The sequence below is a fragment of the Salminus brasiliensis genome, chromosome 1 (assembly GCF_030463535.1).
Source record: "Salminus brasiliensis chromosome 1, fSalBra1.hap2, whole genome shotgun sequence".
Taxonomy (NCBI): Eukaryota; Metazoa; Chordata; class Actinopteri; order Characiformes; family Bryconidae; genus Salminus; species Salminus brasiliensis.
In genome coordinates this window covers 32,244,888-32,268,149 of record NC_132878.1, presented here as the reverse complement: position 1 = coordinate 32,268,149, position 23,262 = coordinate 32,244,888, and the positions used below count along the sequence as shown (strand labels likewise).

Below are 23,262 nucleotides of genomic sequence, written 5' to 3'. Positions count from 1 at the left end.
TTGCTCTGCTTGTTCCAGCTTCCAGCACAGCACAGCCAGGCAAACAGAGCGCTACAGCCTTTGATCACCTTGTTCAGGTGTCTCAAGAGCTGAGATCAGAATTTGTGCTGACCTCTCTCTGAGATCAGGTTGAAAAAACAGACACCTCAGGGCTTTTTGGGGTTCTGCTATTGCTTCGTATTGTCGGAGTCATAGGAAAACCTTGTGACTTTGTCGGAGAAGTAAGGTGATGATTTCAGAATGGTATCAGCATCAGATTAGCTGGTGATTAGATTTGATTTATATTTGATGGTGCACTCTCTAACCCTGTTTGGTACCATAAATAAGCATTTTAAGTTTTTTTAAAGAGAATGTATACATGAGGTTCATTAGCACACACTCTAAACAAAAAGGGTTCTTTGGTGACAGTGGAACCCTTTTTGGTGCTACACAAAGCTTCTATATAAATCATCTATAAAAGGCATGACTGAAATGGCACCACACTAAACCATTGGCTTTACTAAAGAACCATTGAAGAGCCTTTTTTAGGAGTGTAGAGAAGAACAGATTTACCAGGCAAAGCATTCATGGTTTTATACAGAACCGATGGCTGTTCTAAAGAACGCTATCTACAGAAAAAATACGTTCCTTAATAGTCTAGAGAAAAACCACTGAAACATGCAAAAACATTTGTTTTGTTGTCATGGTTGTCAAGAAGAACCCTTGTATATTATATGATATATATTAGTGTTTCAGTAATGCTGGCCTCCTGCACTAAAACTATCTGCTTTTTATTTCTATGTATTTCATTTCTCTGAAATTTGTGTATATATGACCATTGAAATATATGAAAATGGAATAAGTGGTATATTAGCATTTGTCTTAGAATTCTTATAATCTTATATTATAATTTCAGCATATTCTTCATGTCTGTAGATGAAATGAGTTTTTATTCCATGTCATTTTGGACCATTTCTTTTGGTCTATTCAAAAAAACTTACAAGAAGAAATTAGAAATTACAAGGTTTTCTTATGACAATGACATTATTTCTTCTCTGGCAAGATTGACTTCTCCTATCCTTCAGCACAGCTCTATTCCCTCAAGCATCTTCTTACAGCACCAAAAAAGAGAAATGGAAAGCTGTTAATCTTAAATAAGAGCAGCAATGACTGCAACAAGAATATCAAACAACAACGTCTTCAAGTTTTAAGTTCTTCAAAAAATCACATCCATATTTATGATCATTTGTCACAGATAACCGTCTTCCTTTTCCCCTTCATTCCTTCACCATTTTACATTATATTTGTTTGTGTTTGTGATTCTGTTCAATTGCCCCGCCCTCAAAAAGGTCCAGTAACAGTCCAGTGAATGTCCAATCAGGACGAAAGTTAAGCATTGGCCTCTAGTAGCTCCAGGAAGAGTTTGTGCATGGGCACGCGTCCATCCTGCTTGATGCTGCAAAAGTGCTGGACAGCCTTGGTGGCGGTCTGCCGGAGCAGAGGGAGGGTCATGATCAGCTTTCCGGCACGCCGAGGGTCCTCTGCATGGTGGGCACGCTCGTAGTCCTGCAGGGCCTCGTGCACGCAGTCCTGGAGCCTTTGAACCGCTTCCATGTCCTCTATGTGCATAGAGTCTGAGGGACAGGACAAGAGAATGTGAACATACCTGAAGCTGCTGGCCTGTATCTGCATGACTTTAAGCATTGCACTGCTACCACATGATTAGCTGATTAGATAATTGCATGAATGAGTAGGTGCACTGTAGGTGCCTTCCTAAAAATTGCCTCCTGAGTGCAACTGCCTGTATATTTGTGGATGATGTACACATTAGTATTGTACCTGAGTTGGCAAGTGCTATGGCTTTGAGGGTGACAAACTCCTCTCTCTCGAGTCCCATGGCCCTGTACTTCCTGACCAGCTGTAGGATGGCTGTGTGGAGCTCAAGCAGACCCGCAAGCTTAGCCTGACCAACATCCATAATGTAGTCCTCAGCAAACACAAGCTTATCCTGAGTGCCCAGTGAGCGGAACACCACGCGCAGGATCAAAACCTCCATCCAGGCGCTCTGGAGTAGACGCATCTGGTCCGGCAGAGAGAGGCTGGAGAAACCTATAGGAAAGAAGACAATGTCCAATATAAAGACAATGTTTCTTTTCTAGAATTACATTTTATAAATAATAAAAAGTCAAAGTTTGTTACAATTTTAAAGCTTCCAACCTAATATTTCAGAAGAGAATTAAACACTTGAAATGAAAAAAAAGATTGGTCAAATAAATGTCAGCTTTTGAGACAACTTCTATTCATTTTGATACCCAGACAGTACTGTACAAGCACACCAAATGATTTCAAATCAAAGTTTATTTATACGCAGTCATATACAGTACAACTATCAAATGCTTTGATAACTGTCCAGTCACATGAAGCAACAGTGGACAAAATTAAAGTGTTGTATGTATAAATTAGAATGTCTAATAGTGTTAATCACAATTCTGATTAATCACAAGTTAAAATGCTAGCTAGCATGTCCTTGATTTGTTGTTTGAGGCTTTAATAGAGAAAATTCTTTTTAACTTTTAATTTTTTAAAAAAATAAATGGAAGATCAGTCCAGGCTGATCCTGGGCTGGATTAAACGATCTAGGAGAAAAGCAGCTGTGTTTGTGTGTGTGTGTGTGAGAGAGAGAGAGAGAGAGAGAGAGAGAGAGGGAGAGATGAGGGAGGGGTAAGAGAATGAGATTTAACCCTTATTTCAGCATAAATAAAATGTAATCTACCCCCTGAGCCCAACAGTATCGACACTGTGTTTACATCACTAAATAAAAATGCTAACTGTAGGCTTTGTAAAGAAAGAGACCTATGGGAGGAAGTTGGGGAAAATTGGTAAGATGATTCATTTGTGTAAAAAAGGTTAACACGTTTGCAGACTAATCATGTGCCTTAAGTCAAATTACAATTTACCTGAACAAAGTATATTTAAAAAGCAAATTATAAGCATTAAGTATTTAATTGCTCAGAAAATAGAGAACATTTTATCAGAATATATATACAAATAACATAATATTTATAGAATATATTTTGTGATTTTGGGTGTTTCAGTATGTTTTCATTGAACCATTTTCAAATCTCTCCCCAGGGAAGCCCAGTATTATTTGTAGTTAGTAGGGCCTAACTTGGTGCTTTATTAAGTACATTTTTTAATGTTTATTGTGAGGAAAATCTTATAGCTAACATGTCCTTGTGGGGCCTGTATGAGTAGCCAAGGTTCCATGTGGGTTGTAACAATGGGCCCATTTAGGAAGCCCAACTGGGTCCCAGTAACAAAGTATGTCCAAACCCACTCAGAGCCCAAGCCCACATGAAACACACTTAGCCCACGAGTGTGTTGGCTGGGCACCTCAAACTAGCTTATAAGCCCAATTACGTATTTAAATAATGCAATCATTATATAATATATAATAATTCTTTACTGCATTGTTGTTTCTAGGGTTCTTTAGTAAATGTAACGGTTTGCTATATAACTATTTAACCTGTTTTCGGATTTTATGTCTAGTATATAGTTTATATCTAATACACACACACACACACACACACACACACATACACCACTTTCTAGTAATGCAGTGAGCAGATGACTACTGATTGGGAGGGTGTCAGAAGGGGAAAGATAAAGAAGCTTTCAATTAGTCTCATCTTTATCTGAGTGATCTTTATCAGTCTTTTACAGCTGTCATGAGACTCTCTCTCCTGCCCTTTCTCTTTTGTCTCTCAACCCTCCCAGCCTCTCTGAGTGATATGACTCCAACCCTGGATGCATTCAGTAGCCGATTGCGATCTGCGTGATCAATACATGGGACTTAAATCAGCATCGGGGGCTATTCAGCTTCACAGCTTGAAGATCTTCAAGAGTATTGACATTCGCATGCCGTGCTAAAGGCATCAAACGGCCCTCTGTGACGCCCTGTCACTTAGGTACACCAAAACAGAACAACACAAACAAAGAAAAGCGACCGAACACAAAAAGCATGACTGTCAATTCGCATCCGATCACCCTTTTTAGGGCTGAGGCATCAAGAAAATTAGGCAAGGGGGCAGACAATGGCGCTATTGTTTATCCCTGAATGTCACTGTATAGCCAATTTTACCCACATCACACACACACACACACACACATCAGTGTCTGGCTAACAATACCAACACACAAATCCACACACTCACCAGTGGCAGTTAATTCCCAGCTGCATAGCTAGAAGGAGGGCTTCTTATTTGTGTGTGTGTGCAGCATTCAAGGGTTGTTTTGCTGGGCAACTTAAAAAAGCTGGTAGCAAGCGTGTCAATTCAGATCCATCCACTTCCACTACTCTCTTTCACTGCCATCATGAACACACACACATACGCAAATGCATAAAAAAGACTAACATGGGTCAAAGCCCCAGTGTGTGGACTCAGATGGCAAATCCGAACATTCAACAGCCATCAGTGTTGTTCCAATACTGTCAACTGATGACAGAGAAACACAGAATAACATAGAATAAACAGGCCGTAGAAGACAGAAGGGCTGGGGGACAAACATTTTCTGTGTTACTATGAAGTATATAGGCAGTGTAGGAGACAGCTGGATCCTGAGGGCTGAGAACAGAGACATTTTTAAAGGAGGAAGAAGATCACTGGCTCAAATATGAATGACGACCCTCAGCTTGGTGGCTATATTGCAGCCTGAGGCAGAGATGTTGCAGACCGAGAACACCTCAGGCTGTGTAACTCAATGCCATAATCAGTAGCTGTAGCTACTGAGTGTTTAAAGTACCTGTATGTGTTTGGATTTGAAAAGGAAGTGGGCGTGGCCAAATTCAGAAACCTTGAACGGCATTTGTATCAGTTTAGAGTGTATTATTAGTCAATTCCTATTATAGTGTTTGTGTCCAAGTGTCACACTAGGATACCTACACTAAGACAAGAGGTTGATAATTAATTAAAGTCCAGCTATTGTCTTAATATTTAACCCTTTAAAGCATGAACTATCAAATAATTGCCAGAAAAGTGTTTATGTGGCCTACTGACCAATTATTTAAAAAGAATAAATAAACAAATCTTTGAATATATGACTTTTATTTTTGTATCCTATTTGATACATCTGGAATGTACTGCTCATTTCAGTTTTTTTAATAAATTAAAGCATAGAACACTTGTACTGCAGTAAAAATGTACTGCAGTAAATTCCCAGACTTCTGTGTCTATTTCAGATAATCCACCAGAGAAATGTATCAGAAAAAAAATGTATCTGATTTAATTTTCTTGTTTATCTAATGAATTATTACTGAAGGGCACACAGGTAGCTCATTTAAATAGGTAACCACCACTAGCTTAAAGAAATGCTCCTATGTCTCTAACCCTAACCTTTCTATGAGCTACGTCTGTAGCATAAATCTGATTCCCACAGACAAAAATATCACAATAACATATAGAACAACACTGACCAATCATGCATGTTCCATTCTGTCCCATTTAAAAATATTACATACTTTGATTTTTTTTTTTTTTTTTTTGCCAAATAATCACTTGAACAAGCTAAACTTAATGCCATTGCCTGCACAAGGCATCTGCTGATCTGTACGACAAACACACACATATAAACCACAAATACAAGCATCCACACACACACACACACACCTGGTTTGGGTAGGGACTTTGTTTTGTAAGCACTACTACACAGTCAAGTGTCAACACAAATACAGGTGCCAGCCCATTCTGTATGTGTATATGTGTGTGTGTGTGTGCGTGTGGGCGGATGGGTATATGTGGTTATTTCTGTTGTGAGTGTATGTAATGTTATTTATTGCTGATAAGGCAGAAAGCTGTTGAGTAAGAACAAAAGCAGCAGAAATGCGGGAGATAGAAACGCACCCACATCCACTTTAAACCTGCCGAGGGTTGGATTTAGTTAGGCTTTGGAAATTCTTATTAGATATAGATGTTTATATCCTTTAATATATAGAGCTAGATAGATACATACATATACAATAAATACATATGGCCCATATTATTATTATAGGTGTATTTATATAATTTAAATTGTCATGGAGACACTTTGACCCTATTTACACCTGATCACTTTTTACGTATCATAGTCATGATTACATCTGGATAAGGCCAAGCCGCATGTTACAGCAGTGTAAAAACATCCATCTCTCCCAGACTCATTTAACACCCATAACCCCTCCCAGTACAATTGAAACACCAGTAATAACTGCTGTGCAACAAACAAATCATAATGCATATTCTGTCCCACACAGCAATCAGATTTCAGTCAGAGAAACATTTGACCACCAAGTGTCAATGTGGCTAAAATGTTATCAGGATATAATCCAAATACACAAGTGTAAATGGGATCTTTGTATCTCCATATTTGCCATTTTACATATGCTAATAATAATTTTATATTTACATATATATATATATATATATATATGTGTGTGTGTGTGTGTGTGTGTGTGTTAGAGAGAAAGTTACCACACACAGAAACACACAACAACACTTGTGAGACACAGAAAGGGAATTGTCTTAATTACTGTAGCACATTCCATCCCAGTTTAAAACCTGCTGGATTTATTTAGCAAAGTCTCTCCTAAACATTCTGCAACTGGTATTCTGCAAACATGCAAGCTACTCCACTCTCCACTCCACACTTCACTCTGTGCCTCTATGGTACTCCCTCATCCAGCTTAATCTCTCAAGCTGTCTTACAAGTAGTATCGGTGTTAGTCCAGATTTAATAATGGGTTCCCTGTGTATGTCTGTGTGTTATTGTACTAGTATCTCTGTGAGGAATAAATGTATTTACAGTACCTGAACAAAATGGAAAATGAGAGAGAACAAGATCAACTTTTACATGTTGAGGTCAGGGTTAGCATTAGATGTAGATTACTTTGGTTACATGTTGGGGTTAGCTTTATGTGTAGGTTACTGATGTCACTTTAAAAACTAGGTTAAGGGAAGTTTTGGGTTATGGTTAACATCAGGGTTTGTATGTTTAAGTTTAGGTTTAGGGTTATATCGTTTCGGTAAGGGTTAGGTTTAGGTGCTGATGTAGTATTGCTCAGCTACAGTAATACAAACATCAATTGCTATCTGCACTGTGTGTAGTAAAATAAGTGTGTGTGTGTGTGTGTGTGTGTGTGTGTGTGTGTGTGATTTTGTGTACCTGGAAGATGTTTGGCCCAACCAATGTTGAGCACCAGCTCCCGGTCAGCAAGGTCACACAGTGTGGTTAGCGCTTTGATGTCATCATCAGGGAGGGCAGGGTCAGGCATGGCAAACACCTTCTCAGGCTCCGCCCCCAATAAATGGGACACCACCTTATTCTCAATGTTAATGCTGCAGGGTTCTGAAAGAGAGAGAGGGAGAGAGAGAGAGAGAGAGAGAGAGAGAGAGAGAGAGAGAGAGAGAGAGAGAAAGCTAGTAGTGAATAGAGTAATTCTGGTGGGTTTTGGAGGTTCAGCCTGTTTGGAGAATCTTATTCTGTGTCTGTATCTTCCCAGTGCAATGCACAGTAGTATAGTTAGTGTGAAGTTGTGTTGTGCTGTTTGCTGTGTGATGTAGTGTTGCTGAGGTGTGTATTACCTGCACGTGTTTTCTTGTGGGTCAAAGGTAACTGCAGGTTCAGGTAAGAGTTGTTATCTGACTCCATACTTCTTTTATATTTCTGACGGCCTCCTCGAACTCTGTCCAAACGGACACCTGTGGAAACACCCACACGACACCCAATGAAAAAACAATAAGAGAAGTCTTATTTAGCAGGCTGGCTCCCTGGCTATTTAGCAGGCTGGCTCCCTGGCTATTTAACAGGCAGGCTCCCTGCACCTACAGAAGCAGACTAAACACCTAAAGCACGCACACAAAAGGAATATTATCACTGGGAGTTCTAACACCCCCACCCTTAAGAATAAACATCCAGTGTTCATGGCAGAAGAACACATTTTCTGACTGACCATAGTGCTTGGTTGTCCACTCAGAAAGCAACCCTAGGCAGTGCAAAAGAGCATAAAGCTAGTGGCCCAGATTTTTCCTAGACAACCTGACTCTGAGTCTGACCCTGAGCCCCCTGATTGTGAGAAGCATTAGGTTCATTTTGTTTGCTAATAGAGAATGACATAATGTTTGCATATTTTGGCTAAAGTGTACACATGGAACAGCAACTGTGACAACTTTCTTTGACTCTACATACAGCTACTGTCAGAGCTGTAACATAATAGCACCCCAATAAGCCTGTTCACGAACACGTCTGCATTTTTTTTGAGCTGAAGCAGTTCTCTCGCTGGCTTCACTGTTTAGAAGAAGTCTGACTCCCTCCTCGAAATAAAGATTCTGGATCTGTCTTTGAGTTGGACTCCAACCCCAGCTGAAATAGATATTTTGACTGTTCCTGCCCTTGAGATTGACTCACTCAGTGTTTGTGCCTATATGTCAGTGTAAGTGTAGTTTAGGGAGAGTGGTCTTCTTTAAATAAACATTTAAACCCACTTAAAAAGTTGCTGTTGAGAACATGGATTCTGGGCCAGATTAGAACCTTTATTGGGCCGGTTCTGGCCCGGTTTTGTTTCTCAGGCCCTTCCTAGACTCTAAAGATCTCCTTCAGCTAAAATACTCCCAGAGTCAGGGTTGGTTTCTAGAGACAAAGACACACTATACTTGATACCTACATAGATACACAATATGACATTGTATAATTATAATGTTATAATAACAATCACAATATATAATATATAATATATATATTATAAACGCATTTACAGCAGGGCTATACTAGGGGATGCGGGTGTGTTACGTCAGGAGCATTACATGTGATAGGGGAAGAGTACTAATGAGCGGGTTGGATAATTGGCTTTCTAAAATTGGATATTAATGCAAAAAAAAAAAAAATGTATTGATGTAATTTTGGAGTATTTCTATTGGCCCAAGATGTCCGTGACGATATACTGATTCTAATGTGAAGTAGCAGTGTAAGGACAGGCAGCCATGTACAGTTAAAGAAGGGACAAAAGATTGTCAGTTTCGATGGCACATCGCTGACAGCTGGCTTATGACCACATCCTAGCCATTTAAATACAAGGTCCTCCATGGTCCAAGGTCTTCCATGGTCCATTTACAGTACAATTGCATTGCAACACAGAATTCAGCTTATGTGTGCTTATAGCATTAACACTGTTTTAACAGCCAAATCTCTTAATATGCTGAAACTCACATCGACACGTCATTTAAAGGCACAAACACACTTCGATGGTCATATTTCACCCTGGATCTTGACTCACACCATGTTTTTAGGAGCCAGGCCGAGGTGCAACATCGCTGGCATAGTGCAAATTACCTCACTGTAACATTAGATGGAAAAGTGCAGTTCCAGCTGTTGACGCACAAGTTTCCACGGTCTGTTGTTGAACGGAGTGTGAAGGTGAGCATATTTCTGTGTCTGTGCATGTACGCAAATGTGTGTGATCTAGGTGTTAATAGGTTACAGTAATGGCCATTTTCAGTCATTCGCTGTCTGTGTGTTATTTGTCACATGTGTATTTGTCTACCCATTAAGCCTTGTTCAGTGTTGCACAGTGTGTGTGAGAGGGTATTTGGTCATCATTGTACAGAGAAATAAGAGACATGATAGATAGACAGGCACATTTCGCTGTACAGTGACGAATACGTGCACCTTTATCCTTTATCCTTTACATTATATGTCCAGAGGTATCCAGACACCCTTCAAATTGGTAAATTCAGCTACTTCAACATGCACCTAGGCATTAAACCGTGTACACACACTGCTTGTATAATCACCATAGAACAGCATGGTCAAGAGAATATGACACTCTAGAGCACTAGCACATGAGCTAAAGGCCACCATGTCCGAAGGAAAGAGAAGAGAAGAGAAATAAAGAGAAAATAAGAGAAAAGAAGAGAAGAGAAGAGAAATAACAAGAGATGGCAAGTGAAAAGAACAGGAATAAAGAGCAGAGAAACAACAAGAAAAGAAGAGGAATAATAAGCAGAGAAACATTAAGAAAAGAAAAAAGAAAACAAAAAATAAAATAAGAAGAGAAGAGAAATAACAAGAAGAGAAGAAAAAATGAGAAGAGTAGAGGAGAAGAGAAGAGAACAGAAGAGAAGAAGAGAAGATGAGTAAAGAAGAGAAGAGAACAGAAGAGAAGAAGAGAAGACGAGAAGAAAAGAGAAGAGAAGAACAGAATAAGAGAAGAGAAGAGAAGAAGAGAATAGAAAATGAGAAGAAAAGAGAAGAGAAAGAGAAGAGAAGATGAGTAAAGAAGAGAAGAGAAGAAGAGAAGAAGAGAAGAGAAAATGAGAAGAAAAGAGAAGAGAAAGAGAAGAAGAGAAGAGAAGAAGAAACGAGAAGAAAAGAAGAGAAGAGAAAATGAGAAGAAAAGAAGAGAAAGAGAAGAGAAGATGAGTAAAGAAGAGAAGAAGAAAATAGAGAAGAAGAGAAGAGAACACAAGAGAAGAAAAGAAGATTAAAGATTAAAGAGTAAAGAAGAGAAGAGAACAGAAGAATAGAAGAAAAGAGAAGAGAAGAACAGAATAAGAGAAGAGAAGAATAGAAGAAAAGAGAAAATGAGAAGAAAAGAGAAGAGAATAAGAGAAGATGAGTAAAGAAGAGAAGAGAAAAAGAAACGAGAAGAAGAAAAGAGAAGATGAGTAAAGAAGAGAAGAGAAGAAGAAACGAGAAGAGAAGAGATGAGTAAAGAAGAGAAGAAGAGAAGATGAGTTAAGAAGAGAAGAGAAGAAAGAGAAGAGAACAGAAGACAAGAGAAGAGAAGAGAAGAGAAGAAAAGAAGAAAGGAGAAGAGAAGATGAGTAAAGAAGAGAAAAGAACAGAAGAAGAGAACAGAAGAAGAGAAGAACAGAATAAGAGAAGAAAAGAGAAGAAAAGAGAAGAGAACAGAAGAAGAGAAGAGAAGAGAAGAGAAGAGAAGAGAAGAGGAGATAGAAGAAAAGAAGAGAAGAGAAGAGGAGAGAAGAGAACAGAAGAGAAGAGAGGAGAAGAGAAGAGGAGAGAACAGAAGAGAAGAGAACAGAAGAGAAGATGAGAAGAGAGGAGAAGAAGAGAGAAGAGAGGAGAGGAGAGAAGAGAAGAGAAGAAAAGAGAACAGAAGAGAGGAGAGGAGAGGAGAGGAGAAGATGAGTAAAGAAGAGAAGAGAAGAAGAAACGAGAAGAAGAGAAGAGAAGAGAAGACGAGTAAAGAAGAGAAGAGAAGAAGAAATGAGAAGAGGAGAAGAGAAGATGAGTAAAGAAGAGAAGAAGATAAGATGAGTTAAGAAGAGAAGAGAAGAAAGAGAAGATAAGAGAACAGAAGACAAGAGAAGATATGAGAAGAGAAGAAGAAAGGAGAAGAGAAGATGAGTAAAGAAGAGAAGATGAGTAAAGAAGAGAAAAGAACAGAAGAAGAGAAAAAAAGAGAAGAGAACAGAAGAGAAGAGAAGATGAGAAGAGAGGAGAAGAGGAGAGAAGAGAGGAGAGGAGAGAAGAGAAGAAAAGAGAACAGAAGAGAAAAGAGGAGAGGAGAAGAGAAGAGAAGAGAAGAGAAGGAGAGGAGAGGAGAACAGAAGTGAAGAGAAGAGAAGAGAAGAGAAGAGGAGAGGAGAGGAGAGGAGAGGAGAGGAGAAGAGGAGAGAAGAGAAGAGAAGAGAAGAGAAGAGAAGAGAAGAGGAGAGGAGAGGAGAAAAGAGAAGAGAAGAGAAGAGAAGAGAAGAGAATCTCTCTTACAAACACACACATCCTGTGACTGAACCTATGAGCTCATTCTGAAGAGGGCTTTACACTTCTGAAATATAAAGCTATGGTGACTTTACACCACAGACACACTCCTCTACTACTGAACAGCTGAAAGCATGACCTACAGTTTAACTGTCTTGTTGGGACTGAAAGCACTGTGTGTGTATGTGTGTGTGGACAGAACCTCTTTGATGTTATGTGTTAAGATACTGCCATATGGGCTCACTAATCACTACCCGTCTCCCTAAAACCAATTCACCATGCAAGTGTTACACACCACACTACATCAACAAACACAGAGCAACATGCAACACTGATCAAACAAGTGTCTACACAGTGCTGGATCCTGTGTGTGTGCGTGCATGTGTCCTTGCATGTGTCCTCTGGTTAAATGTGTATATTTAACAGCAGGTGTAAGATTCCATTAGTTTGATTTCATTATAAGTATTGATCTGTGGTGTCTGCTTCAATTAAGGCAGGTTTTACCACCCCTCATAAAGATGCTGCTGCAGTTATGAACCTCGACAGATCTTACCTATGTAATTTTCAAGGGATTTTCAAAACACTTCCCTTTCTACATCATAGAAAAACTTCCCTTTCCATATTACAGAAAACCTTCTCTTTCCATATTACAGAAAACCTTCCCATAATACGGAAAACCTTCCCTTTTCATATTACAGAAAACCTTCCCTTTCCATATTACAGAAAAACCTCCTTTTCCTTAATCTGGAAAAACATCCCTTTGCACATCATAGGAAAACTTCCCTTTCCATATCACGGAAAACCTTCCCTTTCCATATTATGGAAAACCTTCCCTTTAATATTACGAAAAACCTTCCCTTTCTATATTACAAAAAACCTTCCTTTTCCATAATACGGAAAACCTTCCCTTTCTATATCACAGAAAACCTTCCCTTTCCATATCACAGAAAACCTTCCTTTCCATATCACAGAAAACCTTCCCTTTCCATATCACAGAAGACCTTCCCTTTCCATATCACAGAAAACCTTCCCTTTCCATATCACAGAAAACCTTCCTTTCCATAATATGGAAAACCTTCCCTTTTCATATTGCGAAAAACCTTCCCTTTCCATAATACAGAAAACCTTCCCTTTCCATAATACAGAAAATCTTCCCTTTCCTTCCCTTTCCATAATACAGAAAACCTTCCCTTTCCATAATACGGAAAGCCTTTTATTTCCATACCATGGAAAAACATCCCTTTCCTTAATATGGAAAAACATCCATTTACACATCAGAAAAAACTTCCCTTTCTATATCACTGTCCTCAGTAAAGCTTGTGCTGTTTTGTCCATACTTTTATATCAAAATGTGCCCTTTAATTCTCAGGGCATTGGAGCTATGAGGCTGATGTATCTAACAATCAACACAGGGGTGGGAAATTCCAATACTGCCAATGCCAAAAAGTGTCCACAATAAAGTGGCCAGTGAGTAAAAAAATAGGGATTGCATTTCTAACAAAAAGGCCACTGAGTGGAAGCACAAATGAGTGTTTCTAATAGTGGCCAGTAATTGAAAACACAAGGAAGGTGTTTCTAATAAAGTGGCCAGTGAGTGAAAGCACAAGGGAGGTGTTTCTAATAAAGTGGCCAGTGAGTTCACATATTGTCCCTCCTAACTGGCAACTTTAAAGTAGAAGGAAAACACCTTCAATAGGACTTTCAACTGAAGTGACTGTCGAATTATTTCTATTGGCTATTTTCACACAAAGAACAACCGTCAGATTCACATGAGGTCAAAAAAATGAAAAATGGAGATGCAAGCGACAGCGATGATATACAATAATAATAAGTGCTGATGTTTGACTGCCTACAGGCTATGTTCCTTCATGAGGAACTTATGAGGAGCATTTGTGTATTTAGCAGGTGGAAGACATATATATACACTCCCTCAAGCTGCACACACATACACAGCCTACATGCACACCTGCAAAGACGTCCAAACGGCAATCATATATATATATATATATATACACTCATACAGGCCATCCCTCATACTGCTCCCCTTTTCCAACTGCACACACAAGTAAATATATACACATGCTTTTACAGTCAGCTTTATTAACATCCTATCTCTTCACTTTCTCTCTCTGTGAAATGCACACACACACACACACACGTATACACGTTCACTCACCTTCTCGGAGCATGCCCACTGAGATGCACTTGGTGAAGCGGCAGGCCTGGCAGGATTTCCTCCTTCTCTTAGTGATCTCACACTCACTGCTTGCTGGGCACGTATACTCAATACTCCCTAGAGAGAGAGGGGGGGGGGGTTGTTGAAGTATGGATGTGCACTCACCCAAGCACTTTATTAGAAACACCTGCACATTTCTGATTCATGCAATTCCTAATGTGTCCAATTGGAATTTGTTTAGTAGATGTGGTCTGAGCTGTAGGACTCCTCGATGGTAGCTGCTGTGTGAGCTCTTAGACCAGCTGGCAAAGAAGGTTGACTGTGTGACTTTGCACTTTTAGGGTGTTACCAGGGGGGAGTTAGGACAATTCTAAGGGCCTGTGACTGACAGGGGCCCTAAAAATTGATGGAATATTGATGGAATATATTTAGGCAAATTGTGTAATACCTTTTCATAGGCTCTGCTCCTGAGTGTTACCGCAGAATTGTTCAGGTAGCATCTCAATTAGATGCCATCACCAGCTAGTGTAGCTGCTTTTGCTGGGTGGACCCCTTTTTCATTTCTGTGAAGTGTTATTGGTTATTATACTATAAAACTATTTGGACCAAAGGGCAAGTAGAGATCGACAGGCTTTTCCTCTCAGTTCAGAATGTTAAGTTCTAAGTGTAGCTTAGCAAATGGGCTAGAGCAGTGCTGCACAGTGCAAAAGCTTAAAAACTCATTCATGTAGATGTTAAAGAGTGTTCCCAGAGCCGTGTTCCATACCACGACTACATACCAGACCTACAGTTTTACAGATGCTCTGACTTAGCGGTCTAGCCATCATAATCTAGCCTTTGTCAAAGTTCTAGCCAATCGGAGGACATACAAATAATATGTATTATATGTAAAAACCTAGATGTAATAATAGTCATGTGCACTCACACATTTACACACTCACTCACAAGTCATCTGGCAGTCAAGTTCTTAAACCTGTCCAGACCTCCATGGTTAAGCCAAGAGCCACAGCCATTTCAGGTGTAATCCTGTGCAAAGCTATTAGGATTACACCAGAAACGGCTCCTGTGGGCCCCACCCAAACAACAACCAGCACACACACACAAACACCTATAAACACATTAAACAACTACTTAGTGTGTTCCTTCAGTATAAACAGTGGAAGCAATATGCAAATAGTGCACAACATCAGAAGCTTAGTGGCAATGTGGAGCACAGGATGGGAACCAAGAGTGGGATTAGAGCTGTGTGTCTGAACAAAGCCCAAGTAACTAAGCAAGAAAAAGTATATAACTAAGTCAGTATATAACTTATTAATTATGAAAGTGACTCAGGTTTTACAGGCTGAAATTTGACCAAAGGAGGAGCTATTAATGCTCTTCCAATGTCTCTTCCAATGTCTCTTCCAATGTGTTGCATCAATAAGCAGGATCTGATAGATGCATACACTTGCATTCACATTGTGTATTGTCACAGTTTATAAGGTAAAAGGCTCAAAATACAGTGTATGCTAGTAATCAATGCTGCTGCCATTGCACAAAGGAAGCGATTGTTTCCTAGTTACTCAGCTATGCTGTAGAAATGACAAAATGCAACAAAAAATGGGAGTCTAAGTACTACATTACACTTGTTTTGGAGTTTTGGACCACAAAAATGCAAATCTCCAAAACCAGTAATAACACTAGAGTTAGCTAATTATTCTAGTCTTTTATAAGTAATATAAGTAATAATTACAGTCTATAAAACCCACATTAAGAGATGTTTCCAGACAATGTCCACAGTCCTCAACACCTGGCTGCCTCGACTCGCTCAGGTCGAAAAGCCTTATTCAAGTCTAAATCTCTAGGGCCAGAAGTTTAACTTTAGAGCTTCATGGTCCAGCTGATAGAGTCTGCCGTCAGAGCTTAAGAACAGTGAACTGCAGTAATGTAGGACTCTATGGTCCAGTTTTAGAATAGTCTGGTACATTTGTACTGCAATAAGGGGACTATGTGATCCAGTAATGAAAATGGGTGGATGAAATAAAAAAACAAATCCATCATCTCGGTCGGTTGTCACCATGCCAATGCCTGAGACAACATTGAACAGCAGGTGATTGTGTAATTTTAGAATCAACCATAATCAGTTAAAGTAATTTTCAATGTCCATAGTCATAGACAGTCTAATGTGCTACTACTATGGCCCAGGGGTCGCAAGTTCGAATCCCGAGCCATGCCGCTTTGCCATCAGTAGTCAGAGAGCACAACAGGCTCTGCACTCTCCGGGTGGATAAATGGCGCTCCTTCCCCCCTATAATTCTTGAAACGATGTTGGCCGAAACAGGTGCCTGACCCAGTGATTTCCTCTCAGTGTGACTGCTGTCTGGTGATGGCGCATCAGTAACAGTTAAAAAAGAGGCAGTTGCTAGCTTTACATGTATCAGAGGAGACACATGTCCAGTGGCGGGATAATTGCTTGTGCTAGAGGACGTTATGACTTGGTGGGGTAATTAGCAGTACCAAACTGTGAGAAAAGGGAAAAGTTTGACAGAATTCTATTTTAAAAAATAAAATTGGCAAATAGTAACACTGAATAGGCTCCTTTGAATTTGAAAATTGGGTGTCCCGGTAGCTGAATAAAGGCCTAGGTATATCTGGATCCGTTGAGTTTGACATATTCTTGTAGCCATGTGTAGCCACAGGCTTGTTAGTTTGACTAATGTGTGGTGAAAGGGGAGTTATAGACCAGGCAAAATACGAGCCAGCCACATTCAGAAGCGTAACTTTCAAATGCAGGTTGAGCGGCTTATGGATCTCCATGCATGACAAAGACAAACATGTCTAATGCATCATTTTGCCTGCAGTCATGCCAACTGCAGAGGCAGCAATGATTTGTGGATAGAGCTAATGCTAAAGTTCACAAATTATCATGTTTGAATACATTTTTTTGGTGAATAAACTGCATGCCAGGGTTGTAAAATACTTCAGTAACTGTACCTTGTTACTACTCTATAATCCTATATTAGAGAACATGTACTGTACTTGAGTATTGTTTTCTCCGCATTTTTAAATCTTGCTTGTGCATTGTGACAGCTGCTCAACCCCAGGCTTTTAGAGATGCAGACACAGAGTACATGATCTGTGTTCTAACCTTGAATGGTGCGTTTGAAGAAGGCTTTGCAGGCTTCGCAGGAGGCCACGCCGTAGTGGAAGCCAGATGCAATGTCTCCGCAGACTAGACAAGAACGCTTGGGCGACGTCGTCAGTCCAAACTCACTCTTCACTTGTGGCTCCTCCAGCAGTCTGCAGGGGGCCCCGCCAGTCCTCAGAGAGGGCGAGTCCACGCCCCCCTGGCTGCCCTTTGCTATAGAACTGTAGCTGCTGCCCGTGTCTGATGATCCTCCTGGACTGTGCTGCATCAAGCTGTCCGTCAGAGAGGCGGGGCTTGCTGGCTCTGTCTTGATATAGGTGGGGCAGTGGGTGTTGAGTGACATCATGTCCAGGAAGCTGAAGAGAGAGAATAGAATTATATAATTATTTTCTTTTTCTTTTTCTTTAATATTAGATATTTAGATTAATTAGATATTTGTGAATAAGCTTTGTTTTAAATGGCTTATAAGGTGGCAGCAGGCACTGAGACCTTAGTTAATACTACATGCTAAAGGTCTCCATGTCTCTACTGACCCAAACGCACAAGAAAATCTCACCTCCAATCTGCTCAAAACTATATGAATAAGCCACAGAAGGTTTGGGATTCTGTTCTGTGGAGCAATGTAAGAAAACAGGTACTTTTCGGGCGGGGTTTCAGAAGAAGTCCTGTGTTAGAAGATATCCGACTCTAGAGCAGCCGTTACAGTCACTTGACTTAAACCTTGAAAATCTTTTTTAAAGAAGGTGGTTTCCAGCAGCAAACCCATTAATAGTAGTGAACTGGAGGCCACTGCTCATGAGGCATGGACTAAGATTTCTCAGGAACACTGTTGAATACTTTAGTACTTACTCTTAGGTATGGAGCTTAAAGAGGATTTCTCTATCACTTTTTTGATAAAGCACTTGTACTTTTACTCACGTCTGGGTCTCTAGTACTTTATACTTTATAGTGCCATTACAATAACAATTCAATGAACTCAAAATGTATGTATGCGATTTACCAAATTGCTGTTTTCATGTCTCAAAATAATGACATTTTCTTATACTTACGTTTTATTTTCCAAAAATGATCAAAATATTTGAATTCATGTTTAGAATAATGACTAATTTTTTTTTTAATTCTGACCTACAATTTCTTAAGAATTATTTGGTTTCCCAAAATGTATGTAGTATATCAAAATAATTACTTACTATCTGTTTTGTTAGTATCTTTATCTAATTTATTTTCTTTTAATGTTTTCTTTTTTAAAATCTCTAACTATAAAGGATATCTCTATATAACTAGTAATATTTGTTCTTGTAATTGATCTGTCATTATTTTCCAAACAAGTATTTTTCCATACTAATGTGGCATAGACTAAAAGTTTAGAGTAAAAAAAAAATGGTTGAAAGCATATACAACATAGGGGCACAACAGGACAGTTATTGGTTCAGCATTCAGGCTGTTATCTTTTAGGTATCCTTTCTGTCAGATCTTCCAAAATTTCCACAATGTCAGCTTCAGTGTTTCCTCTTAGTGGCGAAAATTCTGCTTTAAATGCAGGAAAAAAAATGCACCACAGTAACAAAACCCCACAAATGACAGCTACGTGGCCTTTTTCTCACAGCTTTCACCTCCAACTTTCCCACGTCTGGCTGCTACACATGTTTACAGTACACACACAACTATTACCAGAGTGTACCTGTTAATACCTGTCCATCAACATTCAGCCAGGTGTGTGGCACAACCCCCACCTCAGAGACTCTCACACACTTAGGCACACATGCACACACCTTCTGGAAAGCCACCATTAACGTGATGCAGAAGCTGATTTGGCTTTTGTGTGTGAACGAGTGGAGCCCTGACCTGACCAACGTCGCTGCAATCTCATTGCTCTAAGTCTCTTCCAGTGAGTTCTGCCAGAGAATTACCTCCACACAAATCTCTTTACTCAGCCTGCCCGCCTCCACGCCACACAACACACAAGTTAAACACTTCCGCTCGCTAATTGCCTCTCGTGTTGTCTGTAAATGCCCATATTTTGCGACAGTCCAGCATCTCAGTTGTCTGCGGTAAGACCGCATAAGCCTGCAGGCTGTGTGGCATCAGAAATTCAAGTAGTAAAAAATATTAGTAATTCTAGAATTTATATGCGTGCAAATATTTTTTACATGTAGGAAGACGGTATCTTATTTCTACATGGAACAACTTCATATTTACATTAATCAGTTCCACAGAAATAAATTAATACATTACAAATAATAATACATACAAATTAACACATAAGATGACACAAAAACACTTTGTCTGCAAATGCCTGTATGTTGTGACAGTACAGCAAGTATGGAAAGCATTTGAGCTTCAGGACATCAGAAATTCCTTTTAAAGAAGTAACAATTCAGTTATTTCTCCTAAAAAAAGGGACACACTTAATTCTAAGTGAAAACTGTTTTATTTATATTTGTTTAGGAATTAAATTTGCACATGGGGAAACTTTCACTAGTAAGAACAGGGTTAAAATTCTTACACTTATTTGCCATGCACATTTGTACATGTAAAAAAAAAAAAAGTAGTTTATGACTAAATTACAGTTTTTATGTCAAATTAAATTTATTTGAGTATCTTAGTGTCATCACTAGACTCTAAAACTTAATCTCAAAAGTAAATGTTTACTTTTTTTTTAAATTCATTTTTAAAACATTTTATTAAAAGTAGTGAGAAGTAAAATCTGACATGCTCAAAGTTAAACTGTGACATAATAGAAATAAATGTAATTTTCCAAAAATGTGGATGAATAGCTTAAACCTGTTCATATGGGCACAGTTCAAGTAGTGATTTGTACTTTTAATGAATTATAATATGAGTGTATTTATTCAATTCTGTCTGTATATGAGCAGTATGAGTTTCTACTGTGGCTAACTGTTATATTGATCATGTAGGCAGTGTTACATGTAGTGCTAGAGCTTGTCTTTATTTCTTGTGTGTACATGTCTCTGAGGTGGTCCCGACTTGTTTATGTTTATGAGCTCTTTTTATGTGAGCAAAAACAAAAGATTATGGAGTTTCTGGCCATTCCTCATGATGTGCAACAATGTCTAAAGGAGACAGAGACAGACTTCTCTCTATGTGGGGATCACACACTGCATGTTCTCCTTTATCAGGCTAAAGGTCTATTAATGGGGTTGAAGGTGTGGTAGTGTTAGGACTGTGTGTGGAGTGATATCAGCTGCCTGAACAATTAGCGTGCCTAGCATTTCCGCTGACCCCTTGTCCATCTTTTCTTCTAGTTCATCGAGTGCACCATTTTCCTGTGTAAACTGTCTGCGGTGTTGGTGTGTGTGGAGCTAGGCTGCTGATACGGCTGTAATGAGTGTTTGCCGCCCTGCTTTTATTCCGCCGACTGATAAAGCTGGAGCCGCTAACTCGGAATGAACTTTAATTATCACTGTTACTGTTTAATTACACAATAAAACACCTGTAAAGCCATTAACATCAATCAGCTGTGCGTTCATGCTCTGAGTGTGTTCAGATTCAACACACTCAGCTTTACGTTCAGATAACTGTGTTCCTCAGTATAAAGAGCAGACTTTACCCCCAGTATGTTTTCCACATTATTAACCACTAGTTTTAGCTTATTTTACTGTAATAGACTTCATTGAACTGACATCACAAACAAGGATACGGGGGGATACATGAATATATGAACCTTTTTTGATGCTATATAGAAAATATAAGAGTAAGTCAGAATAGAGAAAAACAGAGTGACTAAGGGTGAGTTAGAGAACAGCAGAAAAAGAATGCAAAAGCAGGTAAAATAGAAGAGAAAGTAAGAGAAAGAGGGGAGATATAGAAGAGAGAGAGAGAGAGAGAGAGAGAGAGAGAGAGAGAGAGAGAGAAGGAAGGAAAGAGAGAGGGGGGAACAGAGAAAGGAAGAGAGAGATAGAGAGAGTGAGAGAGAGAGAGAGAGAGAGAGAGAAGGGAAGCGAGAGCTAGAGAGAGTGAGAGAGATAGAGAAAGAGAGAGATAGGAAGAGAGAGATAGAGAGAGAGGCAGAAATAGAGAAGGAAAGAAAGTGTGAGAGAGAATGGAGATAAAAAGAGAGAGAGATAGAAAGACAGAGAAGGAAAGAGAGTCAGAGAAAGAGGGGGAGAATTAGAGAGACAGAGAGAGGGTCAGAAATAGAGGAGGAAAGAGAGAGAGTGATCATTTTTTGTCAGATTAAAAGCCTTGTGATTGATGAAATATTGAATCTATGTGTTTGACAGTAATCAATCCTCTCATCAGTGCAGTGTGTGTGTAGTGTGTGATTTCCACACATTACCACTCAAACCCACACCTCTATCACAGCTAATGGGAGAACACTCCTCTAGCTGACTTTCAAAAAAGCAATTAACCCTCGACACAAAGCCTATAAAGTACAGTGAGCAGAGAGCGGCCTGAGGACAGTCGCGGTAAAGAGAGAGAGAGAGAGAGAGAGAGAGAGAGAGAGAGAGAGAGAGAGAGAGAGAGAGAGAGAGGACAGAAGGTCACTCATGTCTTTCTGTTTAGCTGTGTGTGGCAGAATACTCAACACTGCTAAAGTGGTAGGGGTCTGATGGGGGTCTATATGTGTGTATGGATATCTTTTTAGTGTAACTTAACTAGCTTAACTGGTCGGATAGATGGATGGATGGATGGATGAAGGAAAAGATAGATGGAGGGATGGGTGGATGAATGGATGATGGCTGGATGAATATCTTATTAGTGTGATAAGATGAGTGGATGAATGGATGGAAAAATGGCCGAATGGATGGATGAATGATGAATGGATAGATGAATGATGTATGGATCCGTCGAATATAGATATCTGAATGAATGGATGAATGACAAATGAACAGGTGAATAAGAGGGCCAATGGATGGATGGAGTGGATGGAAATGAATGAATGAATGAATTATTAGTGTGGCAGTTAATGCATGTATAAGTGTACGAATCACTGGATAAATAAACAGACATACAAGTGAATTAATGCACAGGTGGATGGATGGATACATGGATATGTAGATGGTGTGAACTGATGAATAAATGAATGAATGGATGGATGGATGGATGGATGGATGGATGGATGGATGCATGGACGCATGGACGGATAAACAGGTGAATAAATGGAAATGTGTGCGAATGAATGAATAAATAAAAGAACACATCAGTTATTACATATATTAATGGACAAATCGACTGTTGACAGACTGAATGAATGAATGGATGAGTGCATGGTTTGATGGATACATGAATGTATGGATGGCTGAATTAGTGTATGTATGAATGAATGACTTAATGGATGAATGGATAAATGAATGAGCAGGATAATCATTCGTGCATGTATGGACGTATAAATAGTAATATGGGTGGATGAATGAATGCATGAATAAAGGAATTACTGCATGTTTAAAAGCCAGTAACTCGCTCTCTCCTGTCAGCTCTCCATAGCTCTACTGATCTCTGTAAGCTGAAGTTGCAGCGCTGCCCCTCTGCTCCAGTCCACTGAACACTCAACACTCACCTACAGCCTCAGAGCCGCGCGAGCAGCACGAACAGCTGCTCCCACACACCCTAAACATGAAGACACAGACAGAGAGAGAGAGAGAGAGAGAGGGTTACTTACTCGGGCTGTTGAGGAGGGAAGGAGAAACACTCGGGCTGGCAGAACTCCACTAGATCCATGATGAGACAGAGGCTGTGATCATACTCTCTCTCTCTCTCTCTCTCTCTCTCTCTCTCACACACACACACACACTCAGTTTCAGCTCCTACAGCAGGACTGAAGCGCGTGTCTCCGCGTGGCTGCCCTGCTCTCTGTCCTGTCCTCCAACAGAGAGGGAGAGTGACTCGCGCGGCTCAGATAGCGGCAACACAGGGGGCGCTCATGAATATTTATGTATTCATTTGCATTAGCAGCGCTCCTCAACCAATGGCGAAGGAGAGTCGGCGAGCTCTTAGCCAATAGGTGGAAGGAGGAATTCTAGGCGTCACGAAGCGCAGGTGACTACGAGAGAGAAAGACAGCTGGTTTTATTATATTCAATTTATTCTTCTCTCTATGTTTGTCCATTAACATTTTATTGTTAAGAATCACTGTTGTCTCTGTCCCTCGTCCAAACTTGCTGCTGCAGTGTTTTCATGGCGGCTAACGACCTCGTCCAGCAAATGTTACCTAGCATAGCATTTACATGAATCCAAGCAAACTATGTCTATTTTTAGATCTTCAT

General features: G+C 39.7%; 1 protein-coding gene across 2 annotated transcripts; it reads right to left on the bottom strand.

The window, feature by feature from the left end:
* Positions 1-1,368: 1,368 nt before the first annotated feature.
* On the bottom strand, positions 1,369-22,731 carry esrrgb (estrogen-related receptor gamma b). 2 transcript variants are annotated; one of them, XM_072695325.1, is made up of 7 exons: positions 22,660-22,731; positions 17,037-17,392; positions 13,910-14,026; positions 7,596-7,712; positions 7,177-7,359; positions 1,819-2,088; positions 1,369-1,613 (listed from the first exon to the last, which is right to left on the bottom strand). In XM_072695325.1, exons 1-7 carry the CDS (start codon positions 22,716-22,718, stop codon positions 1,369-1,371), a joined length of 1,347 nt encoding a protein of 448 aa, XP_072551426.1. In that variant the 5' UTR covers positions 22,719-22,731. The 2 variants fall into 2 exon arrangements, with proteins under 2 accessions (XP_072551426.1, XP_072551435.1); XM_072695334.1 differs by having other exon boundaries at positions 7,602-7,712.
* Between the last annotated feature and the right edge of the window lie 531 nt (positions 22,732-23,262).

Excerpts from the sequence above, each read along its gene's own strand:
- esrrgb (XM_072695325.1), bottom strand. The coding sequence starts at position 22,718 with ATGGATCTAGTGGAGTTCTGCCAGCCCGAGTGTTTCTCCTTCCCTCCT. Across the intron at positions 14,027-17,036 it reads CTTCAAACGCACCATTCAAG|GGAGTATTGAGTATACGTGC; the intron begins GTTAGAACACAG and ends CTCTCTCTCTAG. Across the intron at positions 7,360-7,595 it reads CCACAAGAAAACACGTGCAG|AACCCTGCAGCATTAACATT; the intron begins GTAATACACACC and ends TCTCTCTTTCAG.